Here is a 15,912-nt window from a genome sequence, read left to right on the forward strand (position 1 = left end):
AAGCTCATTTCCACAAGCAACTCTGAAAGGTAAAATGTCTTTGCTGACAAGACTGATGAGTTTTTTGTCACGGTTACATTCATATATCTGCAGATGCCGACATGGAACTTGTGAATGTAGAAAAGGGTCTTGTTGATGTGGATAGCATTTATGTATCCACACAGACTTGTACCTACTATCATCCTCCCAAACCAAGCAACATCCTTGGCAAACTGCATTGCCTAACAAAAAAAGTGAAGCACCCAGGAGACATGGTTGGGTGTCAATCCAACTTTGTACACACACACACACACACACACACACACACACACACACACCATTGGCAGGTATGAAAATGGTTATGAGCTGCAATTCCCTCTGACAGGTAGAACGGCCACAGTTTTTGCTGTTGTTGTTATCATTGTTGCGGTAGAAAAGATGTGTTCCACAGTACTGAAGATGAAAAAGTGATCATAGCTCCAAAGGTTATCATTTTAGAGCCCACATTTACTGGACATGTTTTCCTTGTTTTGGTGGGTACTACCACCTCTCAAAAAAAAAAAACCACACACACTCTGTATGTATAAGTAGCATGAATAATGTCAGATGATGTGTGATCATTGTCAAAGACACATATTTGTGTGAGGTGTGAGATGGCAGTCTCTACACCTGACAGAGTTTGCAGGTCTGCAGGTGTTTAGCTGGTTGAATCATGCAGTATCCAGATCTGTGGGGCATTCGGATGTGACACTGGCCCGATGTTGGACTATATTGGTACGTCAGAACGAACACACTTGTCTCCAAGGTTCCAACTGACCACATGGGAGGATCACCGTTACTGTGAACATCATAACCCCTTCACACCTCTGACTACTGTCCATGAAAAAATAATGGAGTCCCTGCTACATTCTGTGCCATCCTGTACCATTGGTTGGACAGGCAGCTGACAGACTAGGGAATTATTATACCATGTGCAGGCTGCAGTTAACGCCACAACACAAATGGCAAGTGGTGACATTACTTGGACGCATGGACTGGTGAGAATCACATCGTACAGTGTTCAGTGAGGAATCACGGTTCTGCACTATTCCAAATGACCACTGCCAGTGAGTATGATGGTGAAACAGGAAGAAGTGTGAAACAGGAAGAAGTCCTATTCTTCCAGTGTTTTGGACAGGCACAGCGGTGTTACTTCTGGTGTCAAGGTGGGAGAGCCATTGGGTATGACATCAGGTCATAGCTGGTAGTGACTGAAGGAACTTCTGATGGTACAAAAACAGGCATCCTATGTTGGTACAAAAACAGGCATCCTATGTTCTCAAAGTGATATCTATCACCCAACAGTGTTGTGGTACAATTTTCCAACAAGCATGTTTTTATTAACAGCATGCATTATGTTGAGGTTCTCCTGTAACCATTAGGATATCCATATAAGTTCTCCAATGGAACATGTGTAGAACCAGTTCGGATGTCAATTCCAACCTGCTGGCAGTATCCAGGATATTAACCTCAGATTGCTAAACATTCGTAAAATTAACTTACATCTGGTAGCCCCTTTGCTGTTCCCACCAATCTGGATACAAGAACAACACATGCTCTTGAGTACTTTCATGGCAAATGTTGTTTTTAATAACGGCCGAATTATTTATTTTCTGACTTCAGCAGTTTGCTGAAGCGTGTGTCATAAATATAACGAATGTTTAGTGACAGTGTGATTATGTTCTAATAGTTAGTATATTTGTTTTGATACTTAGAATTTATCTTAGTGTGCCATCTTAGGCGAAATGTAAAGCTGTCACAGTTAGAAGAGTATTAGTTTGTATCACATTGACCCTTTCAGTGCTAATCTTATCTTTTGTAACTGAAGTCAGAACAATATGGAGTTTGATTTTGACACTAACATACTGTGTGATTTTACTTGAAGAAGTTGATAAAGACACAAACCATGGAGAATTTAGCAAAGAAGAAGATTTTCTTGAAGAAGTTAACGTTGTGTTTACAACAGTGATGGAGACCCAGACTTTGAAGCAACAAATGAGGAAATCAAGGAATCAGAGGAATAATTTTTGGATGACCAACAAAGACTGATCTCCTCTTCCTTAGACAGTAATAGCAGTGTCTAAAGGAGAAGGCTCTGTACTCACTGTGTGTGTGTAAAATACTATTGGAATTATAGTAATAATAATAATTTGTAACTAGAAGAAAACATAAATTATGATTACTTTCTCAATAACATTTTGAGCAGAAAATTGTCATAGGGTATGAAACAGGACAGTTTGTACTTATATTGTATGTAACATACCACTGGAGAGCTAATATTTGCAATTAACTAGTGCATAACCTATACATTACGACTTCTTTTGAATACAACTTGGAGCAGAAAAATTTACGGTGGCTTAGTAGCAAAACAACATTTTCCGCCCTTTAGTACTCTAGGGTTAAGGGCTAGTTGCACCAGCAGCAGGCCAGCTTACCTTAGGAGAGGACACAACAGCCTTCCGACACCATTCCCAACGGAATCAGTGCATGCATCCAGGCCAGAGGATGTGCAATGTCATACTATTAAGTAGGCTCATGCTGCCAAGCTCCTCGTAAATCTGACTCCGTGTTGCAATCACTGAAATAACATTACATACCTTCTCAGTCTGTGTAAATTCAGTTTGTTTCCTCCTCCTCTTCTGGGTGCTTCACTTTGTTTTGTCAGGCAATGTCTATGACAGTTCCAGACAATTGTCTCTACACATGTAATCATTTTTGCTGTAAAACATGCTCCATGCACCCACACTTTATTCCTAATGCCAGCACCACCAATGGATTGTGTTCAACACCCCCTCCCCCTTTTTACCGAATGGCAAAATTTTATTATTTACTAAATTACATATTTCTTATCCTCCTCCCATTCTCTTTTCCATTTCTGCCTATTTCTTAATTTATTACACATTCCACTTCTTCTTTAATCCATCTTTTCCCACACTGTCCCTTCTACCATCTTGGAGCTAAGGCTGGCATAATGCTTACAAATGAACTACCTGTAGTCTCCTACCCTTTGGCACATCTGAATCTGGTCTTTCTCAATCTAGGGTATGAGTAGCTTGCCCCTCCCTTCCAACCCTCTAAATCAATTCCTCTCTCTTCGCTAAGGAAGAAACATACACATTCTGAAAGCTAAGAATAGTAATTTCTACTTTTAAGTCTTTCTATTGACAATACTTAAAATTTCGGTTCTTGTAAGTACAGGCCAACCAATTCTGTTTTGTTGTAATTAAGAATTTTCTCAACTGAAGTTTCCTTTTGACACAGCTATGTTGATTTTTGTCTTACATATGAACAACAGATGATTGGTACAGCTAATGCAGTACATTTAACAATTCTTTCAGCAAAGCAGTAAACTATGGCACAACGGAAACTGACTTTTTAAAAGTTGTATAAAACACACACTCCTTTTAATAAGGTGAAAAATGGCAACAGTACTGATATGCATCAGGCACATGCTTAATACAGCAACAATACTTGATATACATAGCTTAGCAAAAGTCAGAAAAATAGAGAAAAATGCCGAGCAAATTCTTACTCAACAAAACAGAAAAAAATGCAAATCTTTGAACATATGAAGATATTGTGAAATGGTATTAAAATGATGTCCTTCTCTATAGAGCTTGTATGAAGTGGAAATAAATTCTTTTCTTGCACTTCAATAATATGCATGAAAGTAATTTTCTTCCAAAATTTCATTGCTTTTGTGGCATTTACATGTAACCAATAAGAAAGATGTTTGATAATTTTCCAGTTTTATTACTCCATTCCTCAGAGTTGCACGTAGAAAATATACTATACAAATTTATGTAATTTCTATGTACAGATATACAGTATTGCAATGAACATTATAAACATTGCAGTTCAAACAGGAACTTAAAAACACATACTGATTCTCTTTTGGAAAGGATGACAATGCAAATTGAAGTAATCATGATTCGGTTCATTTCTATCCAAGTTACATCACAAGATTCTAATGTTCTAGACCAGTTTACAACTAAACAAATACCACATAAATGAAACAAATACAGACCAAGAGTCCATATTTTTATTGCTACTGTGGTCACCTAATAATGTAATAAAAAGGTACTCCCGTTATTCACAAGAAAACACACAGTATTTTGTACCTTTAATGCCAATAAAACATTATTTACAGTATTAAAAAAATATTTATATAAATCTATATTCACACCAGGCAACATAATGCAATTGCACAGTTTTGTAGAAATTCGTGAGCCTGTAAATTCATATGACAAACTCAATATATGACTTCAGTTCTGCTACCTGTTGTTATCATCACATTCTTCCTCTTCATCATCATCCTCCTCTTCTTCACTAAGTAGACATTCTGGCGGAAAACGTATCGGAGGGCCTGCCAGCTGTTCACGAGTTACAGGTGCAAGCAGTGATCCAAGTACTGATATGAGGCTGTGGCAGGAGATGCACTCTAGGGCCCAATCCAGTGAAACTGGTGCTATACCGTACTGTCTGAAGAGTTCTGGAACAAGATTGTATGTCACAAATTATTATAAATGCTTTACACACAACTGATATACACAGGGACTTCAGAAAATAAGATTCCCTAAGACCATTATGCAACAAGAGCAACGTGTTGCCCTGGTTTCCTGCAGACAGTCCTGCTATGGAATGTATAACAGGTGCACCACAGAGTGTGTTTAAAATGGTATGGCAACTGGAAATACACTACAAAGTTGAAGTATGTGGGATAGTATGATTCTTGTGGGTAAAAAATCTGAACTGCACACAGATTCATCGTGAAATCTGTGGTACATGGACCAAATGCAATGTCGCGTCAAGGCACAGCGAAATGGTGTCAACAATTTGACCAAGGCCAAGCAGATGTGGGCAATGGGGATCAGGAAGCCCATACCTTGCATCTGCAATTTACATCTTCTCGGCAAGCTGAAAGAACACCTGGGGAATCAGATTCCCCAATGGTGAGTACGTTCACATAGCGGTTCTCGAATAGTGGACTGAGAGTTCAATTAGCAAAGGACCTAGGACTTACTGTTTCTGGCCTCAACACGATTGTGAGAAATTGGCCCATTGTCAAAACAAGTGCAAGACAATCTGGATCCATGACAAAAACACGTAAATAGACTGGGCCATCAGCATGTGATAGTTTGTTAGCACAAGAGAATCAGGAATTCCACTTTATGGCTACATTCTGAGAGAAAAGGTGCACGAGTTACCTGCAAAAATGAGGATCACCAACTCCACAGCATCAAATGTTTGGATCGACTGATTTAAAAGTCATCACAACAGTGTTTATAACCAGCTGTATGATGAAAGTGTAAGTGCTGATAGTTGAACTGTGGATAAATGGAAAAAGGAACAGCAAAATATCTTTCTTTAAAGATTACGACCTAGAAAAATATTTTTAATATTGTTGAAACTGGTCTTTTTTAACATATTAACAAGACCTTATGTTTTAAAGGTGAGAAATGCCTTGGTGAGAAACTGAGTAAGCAGAGGATAACCGTTTTACTTATGGAAAAAGACTGATGGGTCTGAAAAATTACCTCCTTACGTAGTTGGTAAATTGAAAAAGCCTAGGTGTTTGAAAAATGTGAGCACTCTAGCCACTAATTATGATTTCAGCAGCACTGCACGGATGACCAGTTTCATCTTCACTTCCATCATGCATGCAGAGTATACTAAAATGGGAACAAAAAATAGGAAATAATGCTGCTACTTGACAGGTCTCCAGCACACACTGACAATCTGCAGCTCAGAAATATTAAGTTAATGTTCCTGCCCCCTAACTGTACAAAGCTTCAATTGTTAGATCTAGGAATCATCCATTCATTTAAATGGAAACATAGAAAAATGCTGATCTAAAAGGCTGTATTTATTCACGATAATGGCACAGACCCAAAATCTATGACCATGTCACTTTTGGAAGCTATGCATTATGTAGCCAAAGGATGGATGGATGAGCTTCCTTTAACCATTTCTAACTGTTTCATGAAAGCAGGATTTATATTCACAGAAAACAAACAGGAACCATTGGAAGACCTGTCTAAGGCTACAGAAGGCATGTCGTCTACATTTCAAGAGTATGCCAGTGTTGACGCTTCAGCAATCACTTCAGAGGTACAAACAGTAGATAGCATCCTTATCAATCCTTTTAAAGAAGGGAAGAGAGAGGTGATTGGTGAAAAGAATGATGAGGATGATGACCAAGACCCTGTTGTGCCAAGCACTAGAGAAGCTATGGGTGCTATTAACATTTTCAGGATGTACGCTGATAGTGCATCAGTTGGTAATAACTTGTTTGATGCTTTGTATACTGTGGAGAGAAAAGTGAAGCTATTGATGTTAGAAAGAAACAAGAACAATTAATTATTTCAGATTTTTTAAACAGGCAAAATTTAAATTATATTAATTTCATATTCTGAACAATACAAAGAGAAAGACAGTAAGAGCAATTTATTCATTTTTGCTTGTTGTGTTTCCTATGCTTTCCTGTATTTTACACTTTTCTGCAGTTTACACTTGTTTGGGTCAGTCCACTGAAAACTGTAAAAAGGTTTTTTTTTACTGTAGCTGGAATTAGTGAAGTGTGGTGGCTTAAAGCATAGGATTTCTGGTCATATCAGTATGGGGTTGTCAATGGAAGTTGGTTGGTTGGTTGGGTTAAAGATTAAAGGGACCAAACTACAAAGGTCATCGGTCCCTTGTTTCATAAAAACACAGAGCACAGTGAAACTATCCACCAGTCAGGCGAAGCACTAAAAGAAAAATTCCGGGGGAAGAAAAGCCCCATAGTCCATTGTAAGACAACACGGAAAACAGAGCACAGCAACAAAAACAACATAGAGAACAAAGGCAGAAGGAATTAAAACTGCACAGCAGAGGACTGTGGCTAGCTGATCACGAAAATAATAAGATGAGCCAGCCACTCTGCAACACGTTAAAACCTCCAGCCTAAAAGTTTAGGGAGGAGTCGAATCACAACACAAAACTAATTATAAGAGACAGCTCAAAAGAGGGTGATTTTAAAAAAAAAATTTTAAATGGACCTATAAAAGCCGCTTGCGCGAATAAAACTTAAAACCCGATCTGCCATAGAGACATTGTCACCTAAAAGAGATGATAAAGCACCCTGGAGATTAAAAAGTTCGCCTGAGGGCGGTTAAAAGAGGACAGTCCAACAATATATGGGCCACCGTCATATTCGCACCACAGCGACAATGAGGGGGATCCTCTCGACGCAGCAGATGACCATGCGTCAGCCAAGAGTGACCAATGCGGAGCCTACAGAGAACAACAGAATCCCTGCAAGAGGCCCACATGGAGGAACCCCACACGGTCGTGGCCTCCTTTACACGCCGCAGCTTGTTGGGTACAGACAGAGTGCGCCATTCGTCTGCCCACATCCCAAAGACCCGACGGCGTAACACTGATCGGAGATCAGTTGCTGGGAGGCCGATCTCCAACGGCAGTTTGCGGGTGGCTTCTTTAGCTAACTTGTCAGCGTGTTCGTTTCCCGCTATCCCAACGTGTCCCGGGGTCCATATGAACACCACTGAACGTCCATGCTGTTCAAGAGCATGAACGGACTCCTGGATGGCAACAACAATGGGATGGCGTGGGTAGCACTGGTCAAGAGCCTGCAGACTACTGAGCGAGTCACTGCAAATGACAAAAGACTCGCCAGTGCTGGTACGAATACGCTCAAGGGCACAAAAAATGACTGTTAGCTCTGCGGTGTAAACACTACAGCCATCCGGCAAGGAGCGCTGGTCTACATAGTCCGCATGAGCGTAAGCGTACCCCACACGGCCATCAACCATCGAGCCATTTGTATAGATAACCTCCGAGTCGCGGGATGCGTCGAGGAGAGCAAGAAATTGGCGGCGCAAGACTGCAGGAGGAACTGAATCCTTTTGCCATTGTGAGAGGTCCAGCCGAAGCTGCGGCCAATGAATAAACCAAGGTGGTGTATGTGGGTGGACCTGAAAAGCAGATGGAAGAGGCAAAGACTCGAGTTCACTAAGGAGTGACCGAACACGGATCCCAACTGCGAGGCCTGATCGCGGCCGCCGGTGTGGGATATGGATGGCCGCATCGGCGAAAAGGAGATGGTAGTTAGGGTGGCGGGGAGAACAACGGACGTGGGCAGCATAGTTGGCTAAGAGTTGTTGACACTGAATGTGGAGTGGAGGAACCCCCGCCTCAGCAAGTAGGCTATTAACAGGACTGGTGCAGAATACTCCTCTCGCCTGTCGAACCCCACACTGGTGAACGGGGTCCAGCAGTTGCAACGCTGAGGGCGACGCTGAGCCATACGCCACACTCCCATAATCCAGTCGGGACAGCACAAGGGCTTTGTACAGCTGCAGCAGCGTGTTACGGTCTGCACCCGAAGTTGTGTTGCTGAGGCAGCGGAGGGCATTCAGATGCTGCCAGCACTGACGCTTGAGCTCACGAATATGTGGAAGCCAAGTAAGCCGGGCATCGAACAGCAATCCCAGAAAACGGTAAGTGTCAACAACCCTGAGCATAGCATCCTGAAGATAGAGCTCAGGGTGGGGATGGACAGTTCGACACCGACAAAAGTGCATAACACAAGTCTTCGCAGGAGAAAACTGAAACCCATGGGCTAGGGGCCACACCTGCGCCTTGCGTATGGCTCCCTGCAACCGACGTTCTGCAACACCAATGGTGGAGGAGCTGAAAAAGATGCAGAAATTCGCTCAATACAGAGCCCTGTGGAACGCCATTCTCCTGGATATGAAGTGAACTATGGGATGTGCCAATTAAAACGCGGAATGTCCGAACAGATAAAAAATTCTGAATAAAAATGGGGAGAGAGCCCCGGAGACCCCACCCGTGCAACGTGGCGAGAATATGGTGCCGCCACGTCGTGTCATATGCTCTGGAGAGGTTGGAAAAGACGGAGACGAGGTGTTGGCGCCTGGAAAAAGCAGTGCGGATTGCAGACTCAAGGAAGACCAAAGTATCGGCGGTGGAACGGCCCTGACGGAAGCCGCTCTGGCACTGAGTCAGAAGACCCCGAGACTCGAGCAGCCAACACAGCCGTCGACTCACCATGCGTTCCAGTAGCTTGCACAGAGTATTTGTCAAGCCGATGGGCCGATAGCTATTCACAGAAAGTGGGTCCTTACCAGGCTTCAGCGACGGGAAGACACCATCACACCATATGCGGTTGAAGATGGCAAGAACACATCGCTGACAGTGAGGTGTTTGAGCATCTGATTGTGGACGCCATCTGGCCCAGAGGCTGTATCAGGGCACTGTGCCAGGGCGCTCTGGAGTTCCCAGAAACTAAATGGAGCGGTATACGCCTCAGGGTGGCGAGAAGCGAAAGAAAGCCGTTTGCCTTCCTCCCGGCGTTTGAGTGCATGAAACGCAGGCGGGTAATTCCCCGACGCAGAGGCCCAAACATAGTGCTGTGCGAAATGTTCGGTGATTGCATCGGCATTGGTGGATACCGCCCCGTTGATGGTAAGACCTGGGTCACCTGTTGAGTACTGCAATCCAAAGATGCGCCGAATCTTCATCCACACCTGGGAGGGTGAAGTACGGGAACCAATGTTGGAAACGTACCTCTCCCAGCACTCCTGTTTCCGCCGTTTGATAAGCCTCCGTACCTGAGCACAGAGATGTTTAAATAAAATGAGGTTCTCCAGAGACGGGTGCCGCCTATGTCGCTGAAGAGCCCGCCAACGTTCTTTAATGGCGTCAGCGACCCCTGGAGACCACCAAGGCACTGACTTTCGGCGGGGGCGCCCTAACGAATGAGTAATGGTACGTTCCGCAGCGGAAACAATCGCTGCAGTCAGTGTCTCAACCGCCACATCGATGGTACCATGGGGGAGAGATTCAACAGTGGCAGCAGAGGAGAACGTGTCCCAGTTTGCCTTGCTAAATGCCCAACTAGGCGAGCGTTCAAGGGAGCGACGCTGTGGTAGTGAAAGGAAGATCGGAAAATGGTCACTACCACACGAGTCCTCGTGGACTCTCCAGTGGACCGATGGTACAAGCCCTGGGCTGCACAACGACAGATCTATGGCCGAGAACGTGCCATGCGCCACACTGAAATGTGTGGCAGCGCCAGTGTTTAAGAGACAGAGGTCGAGTTGGGAGATGAGATTCTCGACCTCTCTGCCTCGGCCAGTAACCTTCGTTCCACCCCACAGGGGATTGTGGGCGTTAAAATCCCCCAGGAGAAGAAAAGGCGTGGGGAGTTGGGTGACAAGTGTAGCCAATTCGGTCGGGGAGACTGTACCACCTGGAGGGAGATAGACACTGCAGACGGTTATGTCCTGGGTAGTCCTTACGCGGACAGCCACAGCTTCCAATGATGTTTGAAGGGGCACAGGAGCACTATATACAGAGGTAAGGACATACACGCAGGCTCCACCTGACACACAATTGTAAGTGCTACGGTTGCAGTAATAACCCCTGTATCCACGAAGGACAGGGGTCCGCATTGCCGGGAACCAGGTTTCCTGGAGGGCAATGCAGAAAGCAGGTGTCATGCTTAGAAGCTGTCGTAGCTCAGGGAGATGGCTAAAATAACCGCCACAATTCCACTGGAGGATTGTAGAAAGCGTGTCCTGTAGGGGCATTCAGGCACTGAAAAGGCAAATTACTTCGCAGGGTCACAAGCTGCCACTGACTGAGTGACGGACGTCGCGACGGCCATCGTTTCTGAGGAGATGGCGAGATCCAGGTCATCAGGGGACACAAAGAGCTCGACCTCATACTCAGAGGCTGAGCTGACGGGAAGCGTTGGTGCGGGAGCCACTGGGTCCTTATCGTTCTTGGAGAGCTTCCTCTTCTCTCTCGTCTTTGGGAGGAGGGTTGGCATGCTGGGAGGGCTTTCCTGACGCAGTATCAGGAACAGAGGAAGAGCGTGAAGCCCTTCGACCAGCAGCCGGTGGCTTCTTCAGCCACTGGCTAGTGTCTTGTGAGACACTGGGGAAGTCCTTGGAAGGGACTCCCCCAAGGGATCCCTTCCGAACAAGTGAGGCCGGAAGGGGCTGTTGCGTCTCCGGCTGAGCAGCCGGAGAGAGCTGTCGCTTCCCCGGCTGAGGAGCCGGAGAGGGCTGTCGCTTCCCCGGCTGAGGAGCCGGAGAGGGCTGTCGCTTCCCCGGCTGAGAGGTGGGGACTGACGTCCCCGGTTGCTTGGGGCGCACTGCTCCCAAACTGGGTGTTTTGGGAGTAGTGGAAGAGAGAGTGGCCTGTCCCAGCGGTGGGGCAGACATTACTTGATTTCTCTGTGGACCAACGGAAAAGGGAGTCTGTGCAGGAGCTGGTGGCGGCAGTGTGACGGTAGCATAACTCCTCAACATAGTTGTGGGGTTGAGTCGTTCGAGCTTCTTCTTTGCCTCTTGGTAAGTTAAACGGTCCAAGGTCTTAATTTCTTGTATCTTCCGCTCTCGTTGATAGACTGCACAGTCTGATGAGCAGGGAGAATGATGCTCCCCACAGTTAACGCAGGTGGGAGGCGGAGCACATGGAGCATTAGGATGCGGAGGTCGTCCACAATCACGACACTTGGGGCTGGCAGTGCACCTGGAGGACATGTGTCCGAATTTCCAGCACTGGAAGCATCGCATAGGGGGCGGGACATAGGGCTTGACATCGCACCGGTAGATCATGACCTTGACTTTCTCAGGCAAGCAGTCGCCCTCAAAGGCCAGGATGAAAGCACCGGTAGCGACCCTATTATCCTTCGGCCCCCTAAAGACACGACGGACAAAGTGTACACCTCGTCGTGCCAGGTTCTCACGTAGCTCATCATCAGACCGTAGCAGAAGATCTTTATGAAAAATAATCCCCTGGACCAAATTTAAGGACTTATGAGGAGTGACAGTAACGGGGATGTCACCGAGCTTCTCACAGGCGAGTAATGCCTGGGACTGTGCAGATGAAGCTGCTTGTATCAGAATGGCCCCGTTCCTCATTTTGGAAAGAGATGCCACTTCCCCAAACTTATCTTCGATATTGTGCACAAAGAAAAGAGGCTTAGTCCCCAAAAACGAATCCCCATCAGTTCTGCTGCATACAAGGTATCGTGGCGAATACGGCTCCTGTCTGTCTGCAGCCCTACGTTCCTCCCATGGTGTGGCTAGGGAAGGGAACGATTTCGGGTTATATGTCACAGCGTTAAATTCCACCTTACCACGCTTAGAGACATTGGCGGTCGGGCGACCACCAGATTGAGATTTCACCCGCTTCATTGCGGGGCATCCGCCCCGATGCCACCCACTCCGACCAGGGGCTCTCCCCACGGGCGCCATGCAGCCACAGCAAAGGCCACCTGGCAGGATGGCCGTTGCCGGGAGTCCCGATGCCCCAGAGAGATGGGCATCTACTCCTTGGGTTACGTGGGGAGGTGTCAGCTCAGGCATCGGCAGTACGATCCCTGTGTTGTCAGGAGGCTACAACCTAGAGGGTACATGACGACCCCACCACAACGGGCTGGCTACCGTGCTGGATTTTGGGTGCCATGGGTAGTCCATAGTGATCGTGGGTGCAGATGGTGACGCACTAAGGGCGTAACTTACACAATCCATCAGGTGTATACACCCAAAATGAGGGATGGAGGGTGCAGTTACGACGCCCAGACGATAAAGAGTGCCAAGGTCTTAGGGCACAGAGGACTGATGGTGCACCACGTAAGGTGTCCTTCCCCAAAAGGCTCGTACTTCTGTTGAATTTGGAAAAATGGAGGTCAAACCCTAATGGGGACCATCACATTAAAGGCCGAAACAGTTGAGACTCCTTTTAGTCGCCTCTTACGACAGGCAGGAATACCACGGGCCTATTCTTACCCCCGAACCCGGTTGTCAATGGAAGACCAAATATGGGTAATGCAGGACTAGGACTAATAATGAATAAGAAAACAGAAATGCAAGTGAACGCATTATAATAATCAAAACTGACACAAAGCAAAGAATTGCCACAGTAGTATGAGTTACATCCTACTACTCCACGAGAGATTGAAAATGTGCATGAAGAAATAAAATAAATTACTCAGTTTTGGGGGGAAAAAAAAGAAGAAGAAGAAGAAGGAGAGAGCTGGGGGGGGGGGGGGGGGGATGAAGGGGAAGTCACATGATAAAATTTTGCCAAGGATACAATTTAATCATTACAAACACTTGATTTAGGAATTGTGAAATAAGGTTTAGATATGTTATGCAATGGTGAAACAGAGGTCTAGAAACCTGATTTGAAACTGCAAAACATTCCCAAGAGCAGATATTGACTTGGACCACAATTGTTTAGTCATGAATTGGGGGGAAAAAACCACAGAAATTCAACAGATGGGACCTGGATAAATTGCAAGAGCCTCTGGTGATTACAAGTTTCAAAGGGAGCATTAGGCAACCACTGACTAAAACAGGGGGAAGGAATAGAACAGAAGATGAATAGGTATCTTTGATAGATGAAATTGTGAAGGCAGCAGAGGATCAAACTGGCAAAAAGATAATGCTCAGTAGAAGTCTTTGGATAACATACATGGTAGTGAATTTAACTAATGAAACAATAAAATATTTGTTTTGAACAAGAGGGAGTGAGACTGACGAATTGGAAAATGGAAGGGCAGGAATGGCTAGCAGAGAAATGCAAAACTAGTAGAAGCACATACGAGGTGTGGCTAGAAAAAAACCGGACTAGTACTGGTGAAACAATAAAACGAATGCAATAAGGCTGAAAGTCGCGTGGCCTGTCACGTGACTCTCGCTCCGCCTACTGCTCGAGTTTCATCTGCCTCCTGCACTCAGTCTGCCCGTGGCGTCTGTTTTAAGTAGTTGACGTTTTGTCTGTGCGTCGGAAAATGTTGAGTGTACAGAAAGAACAGCGTGTTAACATCAAATTTTGTTTCAAACTAGGAAAATCTGCAAGTGAAACGTTTGTAATGTTACAACAAGTGTACGGCGATGATTGTTTATCGCGAACACAAGTGTTTGAGTGGTTTAAACGATTTAAAGATGGCCGCGAAGACACCAGTGATGACACTCGCACTGGCAGACCGTTGTCAGCAAAAACTGATGCAAACATTGAAAAAATCGGTAAACTTGTTCGACAAGATCGCCGTTTAACAATCAGAGCAGTGTCTGAGTTAACTGGAGTTGACAAGGAAAGTGTTAGGCAGATTCTTCATGAAAGTTTCAACATGAACAAAGTGTGTTCAAAAATGGTTCCAAAGTGTCTCACAATTGAACAGAAGGGACGCCGAAGAATGATTTGTTCTGACATCCTGGAAAACATTGAAAGTGATCCCACCTTCTTACAAAATGTTATTACTTGCGATGAATCATAGTTTTTTACTAATCGTAGTTTTTTACTTACGATCCCGAAACCAAACACCAATTGATGCATTGGAAAACTCCTGGTTCTCCACGACAAAAAAAAGCACGAATGTCAAAATCGAAATTCAAGGCAATGATGATTGTTTTTTTTGACATCAAAGGGATTGTGCACATTGATTGGGTACCAGAGGGACAAACAGTGAATCAGCATTACTACATTAGCATCCTGGCTACCCTACGTGAACGAGTACGGAGAAAACGGAACGATTTGTGGAGAAAAAAGTCATGGATCCTTCACCAAGACAATGCCCCAGCTCACAGTGCATTGTCAGTGAAGACGTTTTTGGCAAAACGCAACATTCCCATCTTAGATCATCCACCCTACTCACCTGATTTGGCCCCCTGTGACTTTTTTCTTTTCCCTAAAGTCAAGTCAGCTTTGAAAGGAACTAGATTTGAGACTGTTGAAGCAGTAAAAGAAAAAGCGACGGAAGTAATGTATGGACTTACCGAAAATGATCTGCAGCATTGCTATGAACAGTGGAAAATTCGTATGGAGCGGTGTAGAGACCGAGGAGGAGAGTACATTGAAGGAGATAACATGAAATTGTAAATAATTGTAAATAATTTTTTTTCCAGCATCAGTCCGGTTTTTTTCTAGCCGCATCTCGTATGTCTGTAGGAAAGATACATGTTGCCAACAGGAAAATTAAAGTAAACTTCAGAGACAGAAGCTGTTGTATGAATATCAAGAGCTTAGATGGAAAGGCAGTACGAAGCAAAGAAAGGAAGGATGACAGGTGGAGGAACTATACAAAAAGACTGTAAAAAGGAAAGAAACTTCAAGACAGTACTGGGGAAGTAGAAGATGAAGCAGGTGAAAGTGGAGATGTGATTCTGACAAAAGAATTTGATGGAGCATTGAAAGACCTAAGACGAAACAAAGCACTTTGAATCCCTCAGAATTGTTGAGATCCTTTGGAAAGAAAGCCAGTCATGACATAATTATTCCACCTGGTGTACAAGATATATGAGACAAACAAAATACACTCAAACTTAAGAAAGAATGTAATAATTCCAATTCCAAAGAAGGCAGGTGCTGACATTTGTGAATATAACCCTGTGAATATCAGAACATTACCCAATTATCAATTTAAAAGTCATGGTTGCAAAATACTATCACGTATTGTTTACAGAAGAGAAATATTGGTAGAAGCTGACTGCGGGGAATATCAGTTTGGTCTCCAGACAAGTGAAGAACGCACGAGACAACTGACCCTGTGACTTAATTTAGACGGTATGCCTGAACAAAGGCAAAACTACATGTACAGTATGATGATATCACTCAATTATGTAGTGTTGTATCGCGTGCGCCGTGTGTGTGGTTTTACAAACACCATGCCGTCAAACATTTCGTTATTATTCTAATGTGCAGGTGGAAGCCAGTTTTTTCTGTCACGGAATTTCAGCAGATGCTACCAAGTTCACATTGGTAGTAAGCCAGCTAGTACATTACAGAAGTGCAAGATATAATTACCTTGGCACCAAAGTTTAACTTCTATGATCGGCTTAAAGCAGAATTGGT

At 44.5% G+C, this 15,912-nt stretch overlaps 1 protein-coding gene across 2 annotated transcripts in view; it reads right to left on the reverse strand.

Moving 5' to 3' along the window:
• Nucleotides 1–3,768: 3,768 nt before the first annotated feature.
• LOC124788293 (breast cancer type 1 susceptibility protein homolog) overlaps nucleotides 3,769–15,912 on the reverse strand; it is a 288,179-nt gene continuing 276,035 nt past the window's right edge. For both annotated transcript variants that reach the window (XM_047255527.1, XM_047255525.1), the window contains one exon: nucleotides 3,769–4,510. In XM_047255527.1, the coding sequence (XP_047111483.1) occupies nucleotides 4,293–4,510 (218 nt within the window). In that variant the 3' untranslated portion in view covers nucleotides 3,769–4,292. The remainder of the gene's footprint in view (nucleotides 4,511–15,912) is intronic.

This window comes from Schistocerca piceifrons, chromosome 3 (genome assembly GCF_021461385.2).
Source record: "Schistocerca piceifrons isolate TAMUIC-IGC-003096 chromosome 3, iqSchPice1.1, whole genome shotgun sequence".
NCBI classification, from domain to species: Eukaryota; Metazoa; Arthropoda; class Insecta; order Orthoptera; family Acrididae; genus Schistocerca; species Schistocerca piceifrons.